The 22,534-nt window shown below is 31.8% G+C and overlaps 2 protein-coding genes and 1 long non-coding RNA gene across 4 annotated transcripts; 2 read left to right on the forward strand and 1 right to left on the reverse strand.

Annotated features, from left to right (window-relative positions):
* Positions 1 to 7,734: 7,734 nt before the first annotated feature.
* LOC105777046 (uncharacterized) lies at positions 7,735 to 9,793 on the reverse strand. Its single transcript, XR_001128168.2, has 3 exons — positions 8,367 to 9,793; positions 8,150 to 8,278; positions 7,735 to 8,046 (listed from the first exon to the last, which is right to left on the reverse strand). It is a non-coding gene; the product is annotated as an uncharacterized LOC105777046 (long non-coding RNA).
* A 2,043-nt stretch (positions 9,794 to 11,836) lies between these two features.
* LOC105777045 (pre-mRNA-splicing factor 38) lies at positions 11,837 to 14,990 on the forward strand. 2 transcript variants are annotated; one of them, XM_052622680.1, is made up of 6 exons: positions 11,837 to 12,222; positions 12,309 to 12,430; positions 12,575 to 12,665; positions 12,821 to 12,947; positions 13,013 to 13,086; positions 14,375 to 14,990. In XM_052622680.1, exons 1-6 carry the CDS (start codon positions 11,933 to 11,935, stop codon positions 14,805 to 14,807), a joined length of 1,137 nt encoding a protein of 378 aa, XP_052478640.1. In that variant the 5' UTR covers positions 11,837 to 11,932; the 3' UTR covers positions 14,808 to 14,990. The 2 variants fall into 2 exon arrangements, with proteins under 2 accessions (XP_052478640.1, XP_012455549.1); XM_012600095.2 differs by having other exon boundaries at positions 11,840 to 12,222; positions 13,016 to 13,086.
* Positions 14,991 to 19,941: 4,951 nt separating this feature from the next.
* On the forward strand, positions 19,942 to 21,773 carry LOC105778488 (ammonium transporter 3 member 1). The gene is made up of 3 exons (XM_012602205.2): positions 19,942 to 20,711; positions 20,779 to 21,064; positions 21,131 to 21,773. Exons 1-3 carry the CDS (start codon positions 20,052 to 20,054, stop codon positions 21,649 to 21,651), a joined length of 1,467 nt encoding a protein of 488 aa, XP_012457659.1. The 5' UTR covers positions 19,942 to 20,051; the 3' UTR covers positions 21,652 to 21,773.
* Positions 21,774 to 22,534: the final 761 nt, after the last annotated feature.

The following is a 22,534-nucleotide window of genomic DNA, read 5'->3' on the forward strand; positions in this document are numbered from 1 at the left end:
TTTTTAAAATTATTTTATATAGAAATTTTAAGTTATTTTATTATTTTAAATATAATTTATTTTTACATCATGAAAATTTTAAATTAATTATACACTAAACAAAAAAATAGAATTGGATTTGATTGTTGTAGTCACTATTTTTTTTTTTTAATTTAAAGGCCATCAATATAGAAATATAAAGGATTAATATATTTTTGCCATCTAAACTTGTCTATTTGTACTTAGTTGGTACTTTTACACGGATAGTCAATCTAGCAATTGCACAGGATAGCCTCTCAGTAGGCTACGTGGCAAATATAAAAAATTTTTTAAAGAAACTTTAAAATATATAAATTAATAAAAAATGTATATTTTTTTCACATCGAGAATGAATTCTATATTTAGATAACCATTTGTCTAGGTTAATTCCGCGTATGCTTTTAGTAATTTTATATATTTTTAATTTTTATAAAATATCAGCTTTTAGATTATTATTATTTTTAAAATATATTAAATATAAATTTATAAAAATATATAATGCTTGTAATATTTTTAAAATATTTAAAATTTATAAATTTATGAAAATTAAAAATTTATAAATATATAAAAGAACTAAAAGCACGTTTAAGATGGATTTGGACAACCATCTATTTAAGTTTATTCTTGATATAAAAAGTTTTTATTTTTTATTAATTTTTATTTATGTTTGACGCATGACATATTAAGAGGTTGTCACATGTCATCGGCGGATTGACTATCAGTAACACGCCACCACAAACTACCAGTATTGTTATGGAGACCCCAACTTGATTAACGAAATACAAGTTCAAGTACCAACTAAGTATAAAAAATTAGATACCAACTAAATACAAATGGACAACTTTAAGAGATAAAATCTGTATTAACCCCAATATAAATTAAATATGTCACACGGTGAAAGAAAAAAAATTATGGAAATAATTATATTTATTTTAAAATTAAAATAATAAATACTCATTGGAGTATCGGTTAAGATTTATTTATTGATTTAATCATTTTCTTCAACGTTTACTCATTGTTGGTTAATAACCCCAATGATTATATTTAACATGCGTATTTTGATAGAAAATAGAATATTCAATTGATTTTTCAGGTTTAAACATTAGTATTCTATTTTAAAATATTTTTAATGATTTATATAAATTATTAAAAGGCATAAATACTCTTGAAATAATATTTGTTGTTTTATCAAAAATTGAATTTTTTAATTAAGTTGGAATTCAATCAAAAGCTTTATATATTAACTATATTATGACACACATATGATGTGTGTAAAAATTTAATGTGGAACATATGTTTATAAAGCAAAATGAAATTTTAGTGGAAATGGTAAATTTAAATATCTAAAATATATATGAGGTTCTAAGTTTTTTTTTAAATAATAAGGTTTTAGTTTAAATCACATTGTGTATAGTTTTTTATTGATTTTACATAAAATATAAAAAATAAAAGCACCATTATTATCATCACAATCGTATGCGTGCACGTGCATAAGTTTACGATACCATCAATAAATAATAATATAATATTTCATTATTAAATAAAATAAAAGGTAGTGGAAGAGTTACAAATAAATACTAATATTTTATTCCAACAAATTTAAATAATAATTCATTATAAATAAATACTAAAACCCTAAAATCTAAACTCACCATCCTAAATACAAGATCTTAAATCTGGAAGTTATTAATATTTATTTATTATAATTACAAATAATGTTTAAATAAGATTATTAGTATTTACTTTTTAGATCCCCATATTTTCTGTTTAATTTAATGATGAGGTATCATGTTATTATTTTTTATACAATATTAAAAATAGGGATGGGATCATATGGTTTAAACACTGTGTTTAACGAATGTTTAATAAGAGTTTTAACCACCCTTCGTATAAATGAAAACAAGTGTCGTGCTATTATTTAATGATAATATATTAAACCGCTAAATGTTATCTCTTAATAATATGATTTACTTTGTTAAATAATGATTTATCCAATTGAATCAATTAAAAACTTAATGTAGAATATAGTTGTAGATATAAATATAAATATAGATAATTGATGGATGTTAATTTGGGTGCCGACAAAATATTGATCTTCAATTGAAGCCGTTAAATGTTGACGGTAACCTGATTTGATACGTAAACGTGAGTCCACAGTCCGACAATAAGTTTTTTTTTGAATGTCGAGAATAAAAATACTTGGCTTCTTTATATTTGGTTTATTTAAGCTGCGGTTTAAATTTTAAGACTTTTTTATTTATTATTCCTTCTAAAATTTAAATTATTAATTTAATTTTAGATGAGTATTTAGTATATTGATAATATATTTTTTATTTTAAAAATTGACATGTATCTCTATTTTTAAAATATTTTTTAGTGTTAATTGAGTTTTAACTTGATTAGTTTGAATATTAATGTCACTGTAGGAGGACGTAGATTCGAGTGAGTTGAAGCATATTATCCTTCTATTTATGGGTAGTTCTAGGCATTGTGTTAAAAAACAGATATGATCAGAGCCTATAAAGAAATTATTCAAAAACAAATTTTTTTAAAATATTTTATTATACCCTTTAGAACACTTGTTTGTGAAGTCTAAAACCAAATAATTTCCTTTTAACTCTTCCAATAGCTATATTGATAAATACAAATAACATATGTGGAATAAATGTACTTAAAATTAAATACTACAAAAGGGCTAATAATTAAAATATTTTAAAACTAGATCAATATAAATTTAGGAAGAATACAGTTATAATAAATTTAGAAAGAATATGAACTATTAAAGTTACACAACGTAACACATGCTAGACTTGATTCACGTCAATTTAAAACTTTTAAATTTTGAATTTCTTAACATCCCACCTGACCCACCACATTTGAAAGTAGTATTTATTATTTACAATTTTTAAAAAAATTTCACCATACATCCAGTAAAATATCCAGAGTAGCACTACACATTCATGGCATGACTTAAAAATAAGACATGGCATAAATACTTGACAATTAAAAGAAGGAATCTTTCAAATCCCAAATTGTGGTTTTTTGTACGAATGTTGATGTTTTTTAGAAATATCTAAAGTTTGAGACCTCGTTATACTAAAAAATTTATTTAATCATCTAAATATCAATTCATTTATTCAAGTCCATCAACTAAAAAATTAGGTGTTGTGACAAGTGTTAGGTTCAAATGTATGACATCGCGTAACATAGTTAAATTCATATTTATTAATCCTAACAATTAAATCATTTATCATATCGTACACATATATTCATAATATACAAGAACCTATTTCATCTGGTCAACTTCAAATTCATATTTACCATATTGCATTATACATTCCATTCAAAGCATTAAACCATCATCTTCCATTTCAACATTCATGATCACATTACATTTCATATAATTTAACTCACATTTTAATTCATTAATACCCGTTGAACCAAATGAAACAAATGACTTTATTATGGCATAAAACATTACAAGCATATGTATTTAAAACTCAATTTAACCATCTATTAATCTCATAATAAGCTTCAATCCATTAATATAATACTCATAAATTCTAATTCAAATACCAAACCTTAGAACATTGATATAATAGTCATTCCATTACTATCCTTTTCAACCTTTCCATTATTTCGGGGATGCCATGATATCTTTCAACTATGGTATTGATCATTTTCCGATATAGTGCCATATTGTCTTTCAACTAGGGTCTTACCCATTCCGGTTTAATGCCATAGTATCTTTCAACTATTATCCGTTCCTTTGCGATTATAATGCCATGATATCTCTCAATCATGGTTTTTCCTTTTTCTCAAATCAATGAATCCAATCACCAATTTATAGATATGCATAAATAAGTATCAATTTACTTTTAGAAATAAATAAATTGCTTTAATTAAATTACGAACTTACCTCGACTAAAACGGTTGCAAAAACAAAACTAACGACTAGTCCAAACCTTTAACTTTTTCTCGATTTAAATCTGATTGGTTCGTTTCTTGAACTAGATAGTAATTTCATTCAATTAATACAATTCCAGAACTCAAATAAATAGTTTTATACAATTAAGTCCTTCCAACATCATTTACAAAATTACCCCCAATATTTTACCTTTTTGCAGTTTAGTCCCTAAGCCCGAAACTCACAAATTAACCACAATTAATGAAAAATCATATTAGCCGATTTTCCTAGGGGTTCATTACAGCCCATATTTCTCATCATTTCACACTATTTTCAATGAATTTTATTATTTAAACAATTTAATCCCTAAACATTAAAATTACTAAAAATCACTTAACAAAGTAAGCTTAACTATCAACCTAGCTTAATACTTTATCAATTAAATTCACAATCACACTTAAAACATTCATGATAAGTCCCTAAAATTTTAAAAAATTTTACAAATTGACCCTTGAGCTAGCTAGGTTAAGCTACAACGATCTCAAAAACATAAAAATTATAAGAAGCAGAATTCAAACGGACTTACATGCATAAATTGAAGCTTGGCCGAACCTTAACTCAACAATGGCTTTCCTTAATGTTTTTGTTTCGGTTGGGAAGAAGAGAAGAAAAAGATGACTTCCAAATGTCAGGTTGTTCTTTTTGTTATTAACTTATTATTTTAACATTTTAATATAAAATCAATATATAATCAATTTATTTCTACACCAAACCTCTACTATGATATAATTTTGGCTAAATTGTCATTTAAAACCATCCAAAAATTAATTTGAACCCATTTAGCCCTCATAAACCAATAGCGATTAACTTTTACATCTTTTACGATTTAGTTCTTTTTCTTTAATTAAAAATCAAATCACTAAATTTTCAAGCCAAACTTCAATATACCTATATAGTAACTCCTTAAATATTTAATAAATATATTTACGGGTTTGGTTTACAAAAATGAGGTCCTAAAATCTCATTTTCCAAAACCACTTAATTTTAAGGGACAACCACTTGACCTTAACTATTCATTCAAACATAAATTATCAAATTAAATTTTATTTTTATACTATATTTGACTCGTAAATATTAAATAATAATATTTACAGACTCATTCATCAGATTTGTGGCCCCGAAACCACCGTTTTTGATACCACTGAAAAACGGGTTGTTACAATGATGGGTCTAATCGATAACTCTAAAACATAGAAACATGTTATAAATATTCTCTTGCTCTGGTGGTAATTCCAAGCAATAAGCTACAGGACCAACTCATTCAACAATTTGATACGGTCTGATATACCTTGGACTCAACTTTCCTTTGTGACCAAAATGTAATTCATTTTTCACAGTGACACTTTAAAAAACACATTATCCTCAACTAAATACTCAATATCCTTTCATTTCAAATTCGTATACGATTTTTGTCGGTCTAACGCCGCTTTCAATTTGTCTCGAGTTATCTAAACCTTATCTTCAACTTCTTGAATCAAATCTGGCTCAACTAACTTTTCTCGCTTAATTCGGTCCAACACAATGGCGTTCGACATCTTTGACTATATAAAGCTTCATATGGAGCTATTTGGATGCTCAACTAGAAGCTATTGTTATATACAAACTCGGATAATGGTAGGTAATGCTCCCAACTACCTTCAAACTCAATTTTACAAGCTCATAATATATCTTTCGGAACTTGTATAACATGTTCAGATCGGACATTCGATTGTGGATGAAAGGCTGTTCTGAAATGTAACCTCATACCCAGTGATTCCTGTAGTTGCTTCTAAAATCTCATTGTGAAACAAGGATCTCTATCTAATATGATGGATACTAAGACACCATGCAATTGAAATATCTCATGAATGTAAACCTCAGCCAGCTTCTAAAGTGTTCAGTCAGTCCTCACAGATAGAAAATGAGCCGACTTTGTCAATCGATCAACAACAACCCAAATGACATTCTTTTTCTTTAGTGAGGTAGGCAACCCTGAAACAAAGTCCATCGTTGCTCGCTCTCATTTCCACTTTGGAATTGAAATGGCTTGAAGTAAACCAGATAGAACCTAATGCTTGGCTTTGATTCTCTAACATGATAGGTATTTAGCCACATTCAATGATCTCCTTTTTTCATTCTCGGCCACCAATACAATTCTCACAAATCGCGATACATCTTCATAATTGCAATTTGTAATTTTTAGCAACTCACGTGACTTGTTTGTGGCATAAAGACGGGAAGTTTTTTACTTATTTTGAAGAGGTCTTATCTATCATATATATATAAACACGAGTTTGAAATTTTTTTTGAACTGACAAAATATCCTTTATTGTTAATTATATTACTAAATTGACATTAGAATAATAATTTGTTAGCTTATTATATGATAATAATAAAAGAAATATTAATTAATATGATAGTATATTAATTTGAAATTAATTAATTCAGTCCTATCTTTAAATTTTTACTTAAAAATAACATATTATATTATTAATTAATAAAATTATGAATCTATAAAATCATTGGATAAATTAAAAATAATAAAACCCTAAGTTTTAAATAAATAAATAAATAATATATAAATATGATTTATTTTAAAATGATAATAATTAATAATGTTAAAATTCTTTTTATAATTGACAAAAATTAAATGTGTGAGATTAACATTATATATATAAATATAATATCAATATATTGGTAATATAAACTATAACGTGAAAATTGATTTATTTATTCTTAATTTATATGTCCACATTAATATATATAATTAAATTAAATAAAAATTTTTATAAACAGTAATTGCATATTATCGGATTGATTCGATTTACTAGAAATCTCGGCTCTACAAATAGTAGGTCTCATAGCTATTTGAGAAATGAAGATAAAGAAAACCAATCAATTAAGAAGCTATTGAAAAATTTTAAAAATAAACATATAAAATTACGTGTAATGCATGAGATTTAACTTTTACAAGAGTTTTACCATCTTGTGATTTCAAATTTAAATTTATTTTTATTTTATGTCTAACTATTTTGACATTTTTATATTATTATATTAAAACAACTGAAAAGGCTAAAAAATGAAATAGAAAAGCCGAGATTGTAAAGTAGAATTAATGGTACGTTTGGTTCATTGGAATGGAATAGAATTGTAATGGAATAGGACTGTAATGGAATAAAACTGTGATGGGATAGAGTTGTAATCAGTGATTCAATTGTTTGGTTGAATGTAATGGAATAAAACTGTGATGGGATAGAGTTGTAATCAGTGATTCAATTGTTTGGTTGAATGTAATGGAATAGAACTGTAATAGTATTATTGTGTTTAGTTAAATGGAATAGATTTGTAATAGTATAAGGAAAAAAGCTAAAATGACCAGAATACCTTTGGCAAAAAAATTTTAGGTAGATGATTCTTATTATTGAATTTTAATAAGATTATTATTAAATATAATTTAATAAAAATAATATATAATTTAATAACATTCTTAATATAATTATTTTTATATTAAAATATTTTAAATATTTTATTTACTACATTTTAAAATAATAAACTATTATTTAAATCCATTGCTTCTCAAGTTATCTCCATTATAGTTGACAAATAACAAACACATGGTTAGAGTAGTGCATTTGCATGATTCATTATGATATTTAAATTCAAACCACAACCACTTGCACTATGTCTGCTAGAATAGGAGGTCAAGTTTGTGACATAAAATGTTGTTTCATTAAAAAAATTCAAATTTAACATTACAATAGATTGCGGTTTATCGACAAGCGATACGAACAACCTTGAATTTTACTTTTCTTCCTCATTACTGTCTGAATCAAAGAGATATCAAGAAACGCAAAAAAACAAATTCTATGTTACTTATTCTGATTCGTGTAAAGAAAGGGTTTGGTTACAGGGAAATGTGAACGAAAAAGTTTAAAAGAAATCTATAAGGAAAATTTGTTTTGTGCATCATCGAGTTTCACCATTTATGCACAATATGTATCATTGTGTTTAGCTGTCATTCGACTATTCAACTACGCCGAAGATACCTCCAATTCAATGTCCTCTTCCCACCAATTAGAAGTCTGCAATAATTCATGATTTTGTTTATTGGTTAGCTGATTAGATTTTCACGATGCTTAATCTCTACCATGTAATATATGTATATATATAAACCGAATTTCCCACCTTGTTTCCCTTAGTTCCATGGAATCACATTCATAAAAAAAAAAAGGAGGCAAGGTGCAAAAGCAGCTGCTTTAGAGAAAATATCTCGAACCTGAGTTGCCCACTTGCCTTTTGCATCCCTCAACAGCACTAAAATTTTCAATTTTATTCAGTTAAGCGAGTGACTAATGTGAGAAGCTGCAAATATAAGGGAATTTAGCATGCAAGGGACAAATACCTATGGGCAGGTCACTTTGAATCCATAAACTGACTGTACATGCCATACAGTCTTTGATTTCGGCTTCTGAAACTGAAGGTCTTGCCTTGGAAGCAATAGACTTCAAAACAGTATTAGTTATGACCAAAATTTTGCCAGGCTCATTGTTATTCTCACTGCTCAAATGTTCATGAATCGCAGCGAGCCGTGCATCTTAGAGAAGAGCTTGGAGATCAGCTCTGCTAAATCCTTCTGTCATATATGCTATGGTGTCCAAATCGACATCACTGGGCAATGGAAACTACATTACATGTGCAAAAACAAAGTATTACAAAGGAAAGTAACACTAAAACATTCGATCAAGGTAGTTTCTAGTTCGATATTTATAGCAAATCACATTACACTATACTATGTTGCTTGGACTATTCATTTATGTTCTACACATATTTGGACACGAGTATACAAGTTGTTCCTCCAAATATACGAAAATTTTTAAAATTTTGAGTAAATTAGTGACAGAAGTACATCAAAATCCAACACTGACCACTTAATCCTTGTAACAAAGCTGATACATGCGGTTAAAATCATGTAATTCTAGGAAGCAAGACTTGAAGAAGAGTTTTATACCTTCGGTTTCTATGATGAAACAAAAAATAAAAGAGAGCGTAAAAAACTGATGCATAAAAACAATATCACTAACCTTTCTTGAAAGAAAGGTCAAAATATCCAACCTTTCACGCGGAGATGGAAAATCACAGAAAAGGAGGCGATCAAGCCTACCTGGTATCAGCAATGCAGCATCAAGCAAATCTGGTCTACTACTTATGAGAAGAATTTAAGTCAATTTTTATTAAAGCCATGCAACTTATAAGGAAAACCATGAAATAAAAAATTCATATATTTATGGAAAACCTTGAAATCAAGAAACATATTATCTTTTAAAAATTTTGTGCTACTTGAAAAGCTATCTTATTTGGGTATGCATCTCATGTCAAAATTGATCACGTGAATATAATAACAAAACAAACTCAACATTGTGGAGATTAACCGAAGATTAAGGATAGATACTATCAAAATAATACAATAGGATTCCATGAGAACTAACATTGTTGCAACAAACACAAATACACCAGTCAAAACTTCAAAACCATCTTATTTAGTTAGGAATTGTTTGAAAGCAAAATAACAGTGAGAAAGACATCAAAAGTTAAGGCAAAATAATAAAATGCAGCAAAAAAAAAATCTAACTTTGTTGACAACTCGATCAGTTACTCCAGTGTTGTCATGTCATCTTTTAAGGGTAATGGAATCAAATTCATCAAAAAAGTTAGAAAATATCTTGAACCTGAAATGATATTGAGCATGAACCATGAATTATATTTCAACAGTAGAAACACATTAATATATTTCCATAACATATGATGAGCTGAACTTAATAGTCAATAAGATATGCATGCCTCAGCATGGACACTAGAATAAGTTAATAAATCTACAAATTTGCAAAGTTTACATTGACAGTAATATATTACGTCAGTCCTATACCCTTCAATACAATACTTAAAATGCATGTAACACAAACTTGCTACTAAATTTCATTTTAGGCAAGGTAATTTCTAATAATACTTACACATTATGCATTTACACGGCTCACTAGAAATTATTGTTTATATCTGTTATTTTCTACATACTAGGTTTGAATTATAATAAATATTACTGGCATATCAAGAAACAAAAATCAATGGGGAACACATCTATAAAAGATGGCAAAAGAGAAAATGCTTGATTAGACTCTCTTACAGCTTGCTCAGAAGCACCAATGTAATTGTTTAGTAGTTCAAGCCCTTTCACTGATATTTCCTGAAATAATAAAATTAATTAGTATAAGTTTTACCCAAAATTTTAGGATAAGCAATGGGAAGTGTTCCCTAAATAACACAGAATGCAACTTATTATATCCAATTTAAACTACATGCAAATTAAAAACGTAACAAGAGGGATAAAGATGCCGGTAATATATAGAAGTAACAAATCTATTCAGAGGGGAAAATGAACATTAATGCCTTTTTAAAAAGAGATACAAGACAGAAGTACATACACATACAAGAAAAAAAATATCACATCATACGCATCATATCCATCACAAAAATACCAGTTCTATCATTTGGGTTTAACCAGTTGGTTAATGAAAAAGGTCCCAATACCAAAATCTACAATTTCTAACCCTATCCCCAAACTGCAGTCTTTGCAACTAAAAAATTTCTATTTTTCTTCAAAATTCAAGAAAATTATGGAAAAATAATTACTGAACGGGATTTCTCAATATTCTTCTAGGTAATTCTTATAACAATGATAATTGAAAAAAAAATTCGAAAGGAAAGAGGAAAAACGGAACCAATAATACAAACATAATTGAAATTATAAAACAAAAAGGGAAGAAAAAAGGGGAACTTACAGAGGTTCTCACAAAGGAAAGGAGGCAGCTTTGCGGAGGTGGGGAACGAGTCGGAGATGAATCTACGGTTCTTAATGACAGAATCGAGGGAGGCACCACTTTTACAACAACGATTGAATTGACAGTCAATGGGTGAAGAAATACAGGGTAAAATTGTTTGGGGGGAAAATTTTGCTATTACATTTGTCGTTGAATGGGCTATTCTTACCCCCCTTCGCCAAATGATGATTCAGTAAATCAGACAAATAAAAGAGAAATAACTATGGGTGTTCATTCGGTTAACCGACCCGAAATTACTATAACCGAATTAACCGACTTTCCAAAAATTTTAACCGTTAACCGAACCGATTTTTTTTTTAAAAAAATTTAACCGAACCGAAATTTTTTCGGTTAATAAGGTCGGTTAACCGAATTAACAAAATTATGTATTTTTATTTTGGTTAAAATTACCGAATTACCGAATTAACGAATTACCGAATTAACGAATTACGAAAAATACCGAATTACCGAATTTTTTTATTTTTATTTTAAAATTTAAAAATTTTATAAATTATTAAAGTAAATTGGGTTTTAGACTTTAGTAAATTGGGTTGTCTTTTAGTTTTAGTTTTATTGGATTGGGTAATTGGGTAAACTTTAGTTTTAGTTTTATTGGGTTGGGTAATTGAGTTTGGGTTGGGTTGGATAATTTTATTTATTAATTTTTTCGATTAACCGACCGGTTTCGAACCGAATTAACCGTTAACCGAAAAATTATAAAAAAATTAACCGACCCCCGACCGAAAAAATTCGGTTAACCGACCGATTAACCGAATTCGGTCAGTTAACCGAATTTTTTCAGTTTTACCCGAATTATGCACACCCCTAGAAATAACCATTCGCTGAATGAAGAAAATGGTGAAACAAACTATAGCTTAACTGTTCATCCAAGACTCCAACCAAACATGGCCTAAATGAAAGCCCAATAGTGAGATTGAAAGTAAAGCAGACGTTTACCGCCTCTATCTCTAGCGGGTTTGGGTCTCGCCCCACTACTTTTTATATCACCGCCCATATCCTACTCTTCGTTTTCCTTATTTTCTGTCTGAGCTAGGTTTTAGTCCAATCTAAAGGATCCGCTTTTTCCAAAGCGACCATGGCCAACCGTACGGACCCGGCGGCAAAGAGCATTAGGGGAACCAACCCTCAGAATCTGGTCGAAAAGATCGTGCGCTCGAAGATATACCAGAATACGTACTGGAAGGAGCAGTGTTTCGGTCTGACGGCGGAGACACTAGTTGACAAGGCAATGGAGCTCGACCACATCGGCGGAACTTACGGCGGAAATCGGAAGCCCACTCCTTTCATGTGCCTCGTCATGAAAATGCTTCAAATCCAACCCGAAAAGGATATTGTCGTCGAATTCATCAAAAACGACGATTACAAGTTAGTTTTTTTTTATTTGCTTGTTTCAATTCCACCATTAAAATGAAAATAACTATGATTAACTATTATGGGGAAATTAATTTCAGGTATGTACGAGTTCTGGGAGCTTTTTATCTGCGTCTTACGGGGATCGATTCCGATATTTATCGTTATTTAGAGCCTTTGTACAACGATTATCGGAAAGTAAGGCGAAAATCACCTGATGGAAGTAAGTTCTTCTATTTTTTTTCATTTCTTTCCCCCCTAATTTCTCCTTTTTGATTTCACTCTGTTTCTATTGTTGTATGTATTGGTTTTAACATTGGATGGATTTATTAATTGGTGTCATCTTGGGTGATCTTTAATGTATCAGATTTCATGTTGACTCATGTTGATGAGGTTATTGATGAACTTCTCACTAGAGATTACTCCTGTGATATTGCTCTACCACGTATTAAGAAAAGGTAAGACTTGTTTATTATTTACTTTGGTTGTTTGATTAATGTTATCATATTTGATTCTCTTATACTGTAGGAATCATATATGTTAACGCAAATATGTTTGTTTTCATTATATATCACCTCGTTGAAGATTAAGTTCATTATCTATCTTTTGACAGATGGACTCTTGAATCGCTTGGTGTACTGGATGCAAGAAAAAGTGTGCTGGAAGATGATTTTGAGGAAGAAGAAGAGAAGGATGAGATGGAGCAAGATGGTTTAGAAGAGGAGGTAGCTCATGAAAAGGTTTGTGTAGTTCTATATTCCTTGCTAGGTATTCTGGTTTCTCCTTTCTAATGCAACCTTTTTAGCAGGATTATTACCGAGCGAGAAGCCCTGCTAGAGAGAGAGAAAGGGATTGGAGACGTGACAGTCATAGACACAGGTATGTTTGATTGGTTGCTTTTTCTTTGTTCATTCTTTATGAAATTCCTGCACAGTTGCACTGTTCATTGGGAGCCAGCTTTAGGATGTCATCAGATGGAATGGCTTGAAACCTCTTTGGTGCTGCTGATTGTTTTATGCTTTAAATAAACTGCAGTTCTATTTTGTGTAAAATTGGAGGTTGTGTAGAACCTGTCTAAATAATTCTATACGGAGAGAATTAACTAGGAGTGTTGTGTATTGGGTTGACGGTAGGGGGAGAAATTGTACATTCTCTTGAAAGCATCTCATGTGAGGCCAGATAATAGTCATTTTTGGTGTGTGTGTATATATATATTTTTTCCAGAACTTTTGAGGATAAAACAATAAAAGAATATGAGAGTCCTAGTGTTTTCTCGTGATTATGAACACGCATCTACCATGCACCTAGCTTAGGGCTGATAAAACATAATGGGAGCCCTAGCATTTATTCCACATATGAACATTAAGATGCACCTACCTTGGGGCTAATTTGGATGGGATCGTTTCATTTTTAGAGTTGCTTTTTCTGGTCACCATTTTGCAGCTTGGTTAGCTTTGTGACGGCTGACAATCTCCCTGCTTCCTTTAACCATTTGACGAGTAACAACAAGTACTTATTTATTTTCATGAATGGAAGCTGTTAGTTGAGTACAATCCCTATTTGCATAGGCACAATTGCTCCAATGTTGTGTTTCCCTCTCGGCATTTAAAGCCATAGATGGGCTGAAAAGCTTCCTATACAAACTTTCCTGTGGTCCTGCCAGGTTTCTCTGCACTGACAGTGTGCAGCGAGAAGTATGATGGATCATACAATTCAGCATTAGCTTCTTATTTAGGCTGATGATTTTCTCTTTTAACCTTCTAAATGTACTTCCAATTTGGCTTGCATTTACAAGGTAACGTTTTGGTTTGTGAATGATATTTTTGAGAAATAATATTACTTTTTTGTAAGCTAGCATTAAGAGACACTAAAACATTTTTTAAAGGTTATTTGTTGACTTGCATGGCACTTCGAAATCTTGGATGGCTAGTCACTTCTGATTGTAATCTTTGGTGAAGCCTTGTAGAACTTGCATCGAATGTTCAAGTTATAATGGGTTCTACAATTCTTTTCTGACGTGTTTGTTATCGATTTGTCTTTGCAAACATCAATTTGAAATTGAAAAGAATTGAAGCATGTATAATGCATGATATTGATTCATCATGAAGTTGTGTCTACTAATGTTGAGTCTTAAGCAGTCTACAATTGTTTCTTTCCCTTTTCACAGGGATCGGGATTATGACAGAGATAGAGACTATGATAGAGAAAGGGGACGTGGCCGTGACAGAGAGAGGGACAGAGATAGGGATAGGGATAGGGATAGAGATCGGTATCGCCTGAGAGAGGAAAAGGAGTATGGGTATGAGAGGGAGCGAGATAGAGAGAGGGAAGGTAGGGAGCGTGATAGGCGAGACAGGGAGCGTGGCAGACGAAGGAGCCGTTCAAGGAGTAGGAGTAGGGAGCGGAAGAGACATGGTCGCAGTAGTATGAGTCCGAGAAGGCATGAAGCAGAGGATGGTAATGCTCCAGAAGAGTCAAAGAAGAAGGGAAAGAAAGAAAAGAAAGAAAAGAAGGATGATGGAACGGACCACCCTGATCCAGAGATTGCTGAAGCCAACAGGATTCGAGCATCCCTAGGTTTGAAACCATTGAAATTGTAAGCATGGTAGATGTTATATGCGGCAAGATTAACTATTATATCATATGAAGGCACATTGGTGTTGTTTTGGTATGTATTGCTAATACAAAAGCTATGCGGGAGTTGGAATCAGATGATGGTAGCCATCTTACTAATGTTTTTCTCGTTACTATTTGTCTATGTTAGTATATTTGTGTTTAGAGCATCATTTGTTGTTCTTCTAAAGGTCGCTGTATACTTTTGATAGGGATTTAGAGAAATTCTCATCACTTGAAAGAGTATTCAAATTCAAAAGATTTACTTAACAAAAAATCTTTTTTCAAAGATGTTACCGACATTTTGGTAGATTCGCGGATAAACATAATGTTATTTGTTTTCATTTTATGTCTATTTTTCTCCAAGAAAAGTATTCAAAGTTTGTTATGTGATAGTTTAGTGTTTTTCAGTACAAATGAGAATGTCCAACTTGCTCATTCCTGGCCCAGGCCAAAACAATCCCTCTCTGCTGCCCTACCTTCCTAGTGTTAATTTTGTTAGTCGACCACCAGTGTTTGGCAATATTCCAAGCACGTTCTTCAATAATTAAGAAATGGGAGTGCGGTTGAGACAATTGCAACTTTCCTTGGCATTCCTCTACCCCTATGTGGGTTTAGGGTTTAGCCTTTCCCCGGTAAGATGAAGGGCTGTTAAAAGGTGCCATGTTCACACCCCTCCTGCGTCATCAAATCCCACTGCTTCATGCCGCTCCTTTTTTGGGATAAAGACATCCACAATACTACTTGGAACAACTTCCTCTCTTTGCCATCTGTTCGTACTACTTTTTACATTATGTTCTACTCTAATAAAATATATATATTTTTTATATTTAAAAGTAAAACATTATTTTAATGGTAATATTCACGCTTTCATTTTTGGCAAATCCCACTGCTTCATGCCGCTCCTTTTTTCGGGATAAAGACATCCACAATACTACTTGGAACAACTTCCTCTCTTTGTCATCTGTTCCTACTACTTTTTACATTATGTTCTACTCTAATAAAATATATATATTTTTTATATTTAAAAGTAAAACATTATTTTAATAGTAATATTCACGCTTTCATTTTTGGCCTCAAATTTTTGAAAAAAATTATAAATTGTAAAATTATTTTTATTTGAATCACTCAACTTTAAACATTTTTTATTTTGATCATTTATTTTACCTTTCCTTTCTAAATATTTTTTTTCATTTTTCTTAGAATTGATTTTAATTTTCTTTCTAGTAGAAAGGGAACACTTGAGGGCTTAAGGGCTTATAAGAAATTACCTCATTGGTGAAGAGTCTATGAAGAGCAAATCTAATTGTATTAGTGTCTATAATTGATTTCTTCTGTGCAATACTAATCGATAGAGCCTCATTGGTAAGTGCTACAAGATCTTGTGCATTAGAACCCACGGTTATGGACCCGAATCCATTAGTATGGAACATTTTCTTTTCCAAGTGAAATCTCCTAGTATATGAAAGAGTGAAAAAGTGCTTTTGTTGTTGTGGAATAAGAAGCATTCATATCTTAATACATTTATTTAATTTATTCGGGGTTATTAGAGTGGTATCCACTTTTTGGGGAATATGAGTTGAAGCAATAACAAGAATATTTCTAGTGGAACATTTTTCACAATCCTTGGAGAGATAGTTCACTAATAGAATGAGGGATAAGTAATTCGCCTCATTCACATCCAAATCATGAATGTTTGGAATCCATATTATGCAAGGAGATATTGCTTTTGCTAGTTCGAATTGAAGGGTGATATTAAATCGGTCTATCTCCGACCTCATTTCCATAGTTAACGCATTCATCATAGTTAAAAGCTCCAGCTCCGTATCAAGGTCACGATCAATAGCGTCACTATCATCAATAATGTCACTAGCATCAATATCGTCACTATCATCAATATCGATATCATCAATAAGAAAACCCTTAAGCTTGTTATGCAGGAACTTGTTCAGAAATACTATAATAAAAGGAACATAGGAGTTTGTCGCTAGGTATTTAAACAAATAGGATTGTCCGGTTCCTATAGAACCTATCACTAAAATACCTCTAGAGGGAGATAGGGCTAAGTGGGCGAAAAGGGTTTTCCACGATACGGGAAATGAAAACTATTAGCCCCACACGAAATTTTTGAATAAGTGATTGTCTGATAATGAGCAAGGAATATCTACATTTTTGCTAAACAGGATGTATTGAACTCATAATTCATTAGATATTTTTTATGAATGTCAACTGAGTATCGTAAGTAAGTTGGTCCTTATTGTTCAATCATTTGATTCATAAAAAATATCTAATGAATTATGAGTTCAATACATCCTGTTTAGCAGAAACGTGGATATTCCTTGCTCATTATTAGACAATCACTTATTCACAAATTTCGTGTGGGGCTAATAGTTTTCATTTCCCGTCTCGTGGAAAACCCTTTTCGCCCTACTTAACCATATCAATTTTCTTTCTTTATCATCAATCGAATCACTGTTCGTGACCCAGGATTTTATTTTCTCATCAATCCAATCACCGCTCACATTTTTTCTTTTTCTTATCAATGAATAGATCTCTTTACTTGTATAACTTAAATGTCTCGTATTTCTCGAAAAAATGATTCGATTGATGGGATTTGGTATGATACTTATGAGATCGATGAGATTGATATTCAAATATTTCTTCTTAGATCGTATTGATTTGACCCCATAAGCAAGACCACCACCCCATAGCATGTTGCCGCCAAAAGCAGAACCCCATATTTCTTCTAGAAAATCTCCTAATTGTTCTAGAGCAACTAGAAAGAGATTCTTTAACCAGAAAGAATTTAGTTCAGATGTAGGATACCTATCTAGAAGTTTTCGCAATTCAATCATGTATAATGAAATCATCAAAGATTTGACCTTTTCGAACTCTGTTTGTAACTTACTATAGGCTCAAGAAACAAAGAGAAGATGCGTACGAACGAGATATCCAGCAACAAAAAGAAGGAAAAGGATTGAATAGAGAAACTCCTGAAGATTTGGCGATCTCAGATGTGTCAATATCAATGGTGACTCATTATTTCGACGAATCATTTCTTCGGACAGAAGAAAATTATGTAAACACTTACTCGAAATCTCACTTATCAGATTCTATTGTGGAAGACATAATTTTTTCTGAAGAATTTGCCATGATATATCTGATCCATGCATAATATCATGAAAAATGGATACAAATTTTTTACTACTACTTAGTATCGCAATAGGTCTGAAAAAGCATCTAAAAATATCAAATTTAGATATTTGTACCCTGTCGAAGTAAGGAACTATGGCATATATGTTTGGAATAGATTCCGTTTTGAGAGAGTTGAAAAAGCACTATCTCGTTGAAAGGTTCTATCATCCACCTTTTCTCAATGCATTTCTTTAAACAAAGACTCCGTTTTTTCTGCTTTTCAAATGGTAAATATTTCTTAGAACATAGAGTGTGAATCAAACCCATGTTTGAATTGAAATTGAGATACCGATCCAAGTTCTTCTCTTTTGAATCAGATGGATTCATATTTGAAAGAGGTTGAAAATAAGTTCTTTCAAAATTTGACTATTTGTCCCTCTGTTAGAGGTGTTCTAGAAATGTCTGGAATCGAGTAAATAGCTCTACGAACTAATGGATCGGATCGAATTGCAAATTGGAAAGATTTGTACAAGTTATACCTTTCGTCACCACTTTGTGGAAAATCATTAGATATGAATATGTTAGATACCTGCGACTTGATTGGTGAAGGTGAAATAGTATCTCTCCCCAAAAAAGTATGTTTTTTTTACCACCGCACAAAGAAAATATTTTGTTGTGAATGAATAAGATATTGAGGAATTATTCATACGTAAATTTATAATTATTGATACGGGCCTTTTCCACATAAAAAGGGAATCTTTTGTTACAATAAAAGCAGAAGTGATGTGGATTATTCAAGAATCGAAGTCGATTTGCTTTATAAAAAGAATATATCAATGAACTTTTATGAAATGGTTTCACGGGATTTAAACAATTGTCTTGATCGTGGGATTTCATTGAGAAATAGGAATCCATGTTATCAAAAGATTTCCTGGGATTATTTCTAGTATGGAATGAGTCAATCATTTGGTATTTTATTGACCAAAAATGGTGATATTGTTTCTCCATTGATCAAGAATTTCAGTTTTTGAGAAGTATTATGATCATCCAATAAGAAAGGTTTCAAATTTTCAAATGAATGATTTGAAAACCTATTTATTCTAACAACTGATTGCAAAGTTGATCATTCGGACCTTTCAATTCATAGATGTGGATCTCAGAGCTATAAATAGGGATATTCTCGAAACTCACAAAGAAAAAAGGAACTGAGTTAGACAAAAAGAGAAGCAACTTGGACAAAAAGAGAAGTAACTTGGACAAAAAGAAACGAAGTAACTTCGACAAATCTTTTTTGTCAATAACCTCAGACCAATCAATCGAATATGGATTAATACGTAATCGATCCAACACTACTTGAAAACGGCTCTTCTGCTCAGAAACGAAATGTTCCAAATGCTCCTGAAAATTCTTGCTCCCCGTTGGACCATTTGTATCTATATGCATTAGGATCCCGATTCATGGATCTCTCGGTCTGAAAAATCAAAATAAGAGGATCAAACCGATTTTTATGGGAAATACTTGGATTTTTACAATAAACATCATTTTATCTTATTAATTTTTAGAATTAATTTTAGTTTATTTTTGGTAAAAAGAAAAAAACATGATTTTATTATCTGGGTTTTTATAGAACCAATTTATTGGCTTTCCTTTTCATCTGTTGACTCAAAGCCCGCTTTCTTCATTTCCACCAAATCCCTAATTTCTTCTGAATTCAATGGCTTCCAATTTTCTTCCATGTTCCCTCTTTTTTCAAGTCTGTTTCCAATTTCATGACAAAAAAAAAAAAAACCCAAGTTATTTTTGAAAATAAGAATTTAGCCGTAAAAGATAAAAGAGATTGGTGGATGTAATAAGACAAAACTGCCGTTCTCTTAGATTAATCTTCAATATATAATCACCATAAGCAACCTGCTCATGCCTTCCTATAATGACACTGTATTTAATCCAAAAAAGGCCTTTCTTAATACTTCATACTATAGTATAATAATGATAACATCCTTTTCCTTCGATCAGCTTATTATATACTACAATCCAAGCTATTGTTGGAACTTGGAACGTTGAACTAGCCTGCACTTTTTTTTTTTGGGCTAACAAGCATGGCCGCTCTTCCTCCCAACCCAGTGCCAGTGGCCTACCAAGGAGGCACACCAGCAGTCCCAGTTTGGCTAAACAAAGGAGATAACGCATGGCAGATGATATCCGCCACGCTAGTCGGCCTCCAAAGTGTGCCAGGCTTGGTCATCCTCTATGGTAGCATTGTCAAGAAAAAATGGGCAGTGAATTCAGCTTTCATGGCCCTCTATGCTTTTGCTGCCGTAGTTCTATGCTGGGTGATTTGGGGGTACAAGATGTCCTTTGGGCATAAGCTTTTGCCATTTTGGGGCAAAGCAGGGCCTGCCTTGGGCCAAAAGTATCTAGTAAACCAAGCACTTCTTCCCGCGACGACCCAGTTCTACGATGACGGACGGGTGGAGACAGCTATGGTGACTCCATTTTATCCTATGGCATCTATGGTTTGGTTTCAGTGCGTGTTTGCGGGGATCACGCTAGTTATACTCGCTGGATCAGTGCTGGGAAGGATGAGTTTTAAAGCCTGGATGGCTTTTGTACCTCTTTGGCTCACTTTTTGTTACACAGTGGGTGCATTCAGCTTGTGGGGCGGAGGTTTCTTGTTTCACTGGGGAGTCATGGACTATTCTGGTGGTTATGTTATTCACCTTTCTTCAGGGATCGCTGGTTTCACTGCCGCCTATTGGGTTAGCTCCTAATCTTAATTTCATGCATGATGTGTGCCTTTCTCATCTATTAATTAGTTCAATGCAGGTGGGGCCAAGATCAAAGAAGGACAGAGAGAGGTTTCCTCCCAACAATGTTCTACTGATGTTGGCAGGGGCAGGATTGTTGTGGATGGGGTGGGCAGGTTTCAATGGTGGAGATCCATATTCAGCCAATGTTGACTCATCCATGGCAGTTCTAAATACCAACATTTGTGCAGCCACTAGTCTACTTGTTTGGACTTGGCTTGATGTTATTTTCTTCAAGAAACCCTCAGTCATTGGTGCCGTCCAAGGCATGATTACAGGTCTTGTTAGCATCACTCCTGGTGCAGGTATTAACCACCCTTCAACTTGCATGCCACGTCGGACAGATATTGACTAATTCCATGATTATGTAGGTCTGGTGCAAGGGTGGGCTGCCATAGTCTTTGGAATTCTGTCAGGTAGCGTTCCATGGTTCACCATGATGATCGTACACAAGAGATGGTCATTGCTCCAACATATTGATGACACACTAGGAGTGTTTCATACCCATGCAATAGCCGGGATTCTTGGCGGTGTTCTGACCGGTCTCTTCGCCGAACCTCAACTCTGTGCGATGTTCTTACCTGTGGTAAACTCAAAGGGAGGCGTCTACGGCGGTTCTGGTGGGATCCAAATCCTGAAACAATTAGCAGGCGGAGCTTTCATAATCGGGTGGAACTTGGTCGTCACATCAATCATTTGTGTAGCTATAAACTTGATCGTCCCGTTGCGTATGACGGAGGAACAGTTAATGATCGGAGACGACGCGGTGCACGGGGAAGAAGCGTACGCTCTATGGGGTGACGGGGAGAAGTACGATTCTACTCGGCATGGGCAATACTCAGATGATACCTCTCACAATAAGGCTTCAATAGGGGCTACTCAAGTGGTTTAATTAAAACTTTATAGCGTCAAATATAACCAGGAGGTAGACTTGTTGTACATGCTTATGAATTATAACGCTTGAAGTCTCTTCTTTTTATCTCGCAACAAATAAAATGAAAAATGTTAATTTTATGAGTTGAATGGCAATGATGATACCAAACGGAACCCACAGAAACCATATTTGGACAATTTATCCACTCGTACCTTTCTTTTTCACAACACACATGCTTTTCTATCAACTTTAAATTCAATCCTCCCATCATTCCAATCAAGTCCTTTCACACCCTAAACATCTATTTTGGTTTATTTATTGATCCCCTTTTTCTTTTTCTTTTTTTGCTTATTGAATAATATTTTGTATTTTGTATTTTGTATTTAATTATAAATTATTTTCTTTTTCCTTTGTTCTTTTTTTATAAATTGATACCAAAATAATAATTTTCTTTTATGAAATACAAAACAATCATTTAAATTAATATTTATAGACAATTTTAATAAATCATTTTCCTTTTTGCTCTCTTTATTATAACTAAATTAATTGTTCATAAAATATAAAACATTATTTACAATGATTACGTAACTATATCCTTCTTTTATAATTAAATTAATATAAAGTACCACTCATTTTCTCTGTATTTATTTATAAACAAGAGAAAAGGGAGAAATGGCAAGATTCTTAAGAAGGAAAATCAAATATATCTAATACTTGTAACGAGTATTTTATGACCCAATATGTTCTGTTTCTTTTCTTTATATTCTAAAGAGAGAATGGGAAGAGAAGAAAGAAAGAAAGAAAATTAAAATATAAATGATCTTTTTTATTTTATTTACTAAACTAGTTTTATTAAAATATCGATTTAAAATATTATTTATTTTTGTATTTATTTATGAAA

The sequence above is a fragment of the Gossypium raimondii genome, chromosome 10 (assembly GCF_025698545.1).
Source record: "Gossypium raimondii isolate GPD5lz chromosome 10, ASM2569854v1, whole genome shotgun sequence".
NCBI classification, from domain to species: Eukaryota; Viridiplantae; Streptophyta; class Magnoliopsida; order Malvales; family Malvaceae; genus Gossypium; species Gossypium raimondii.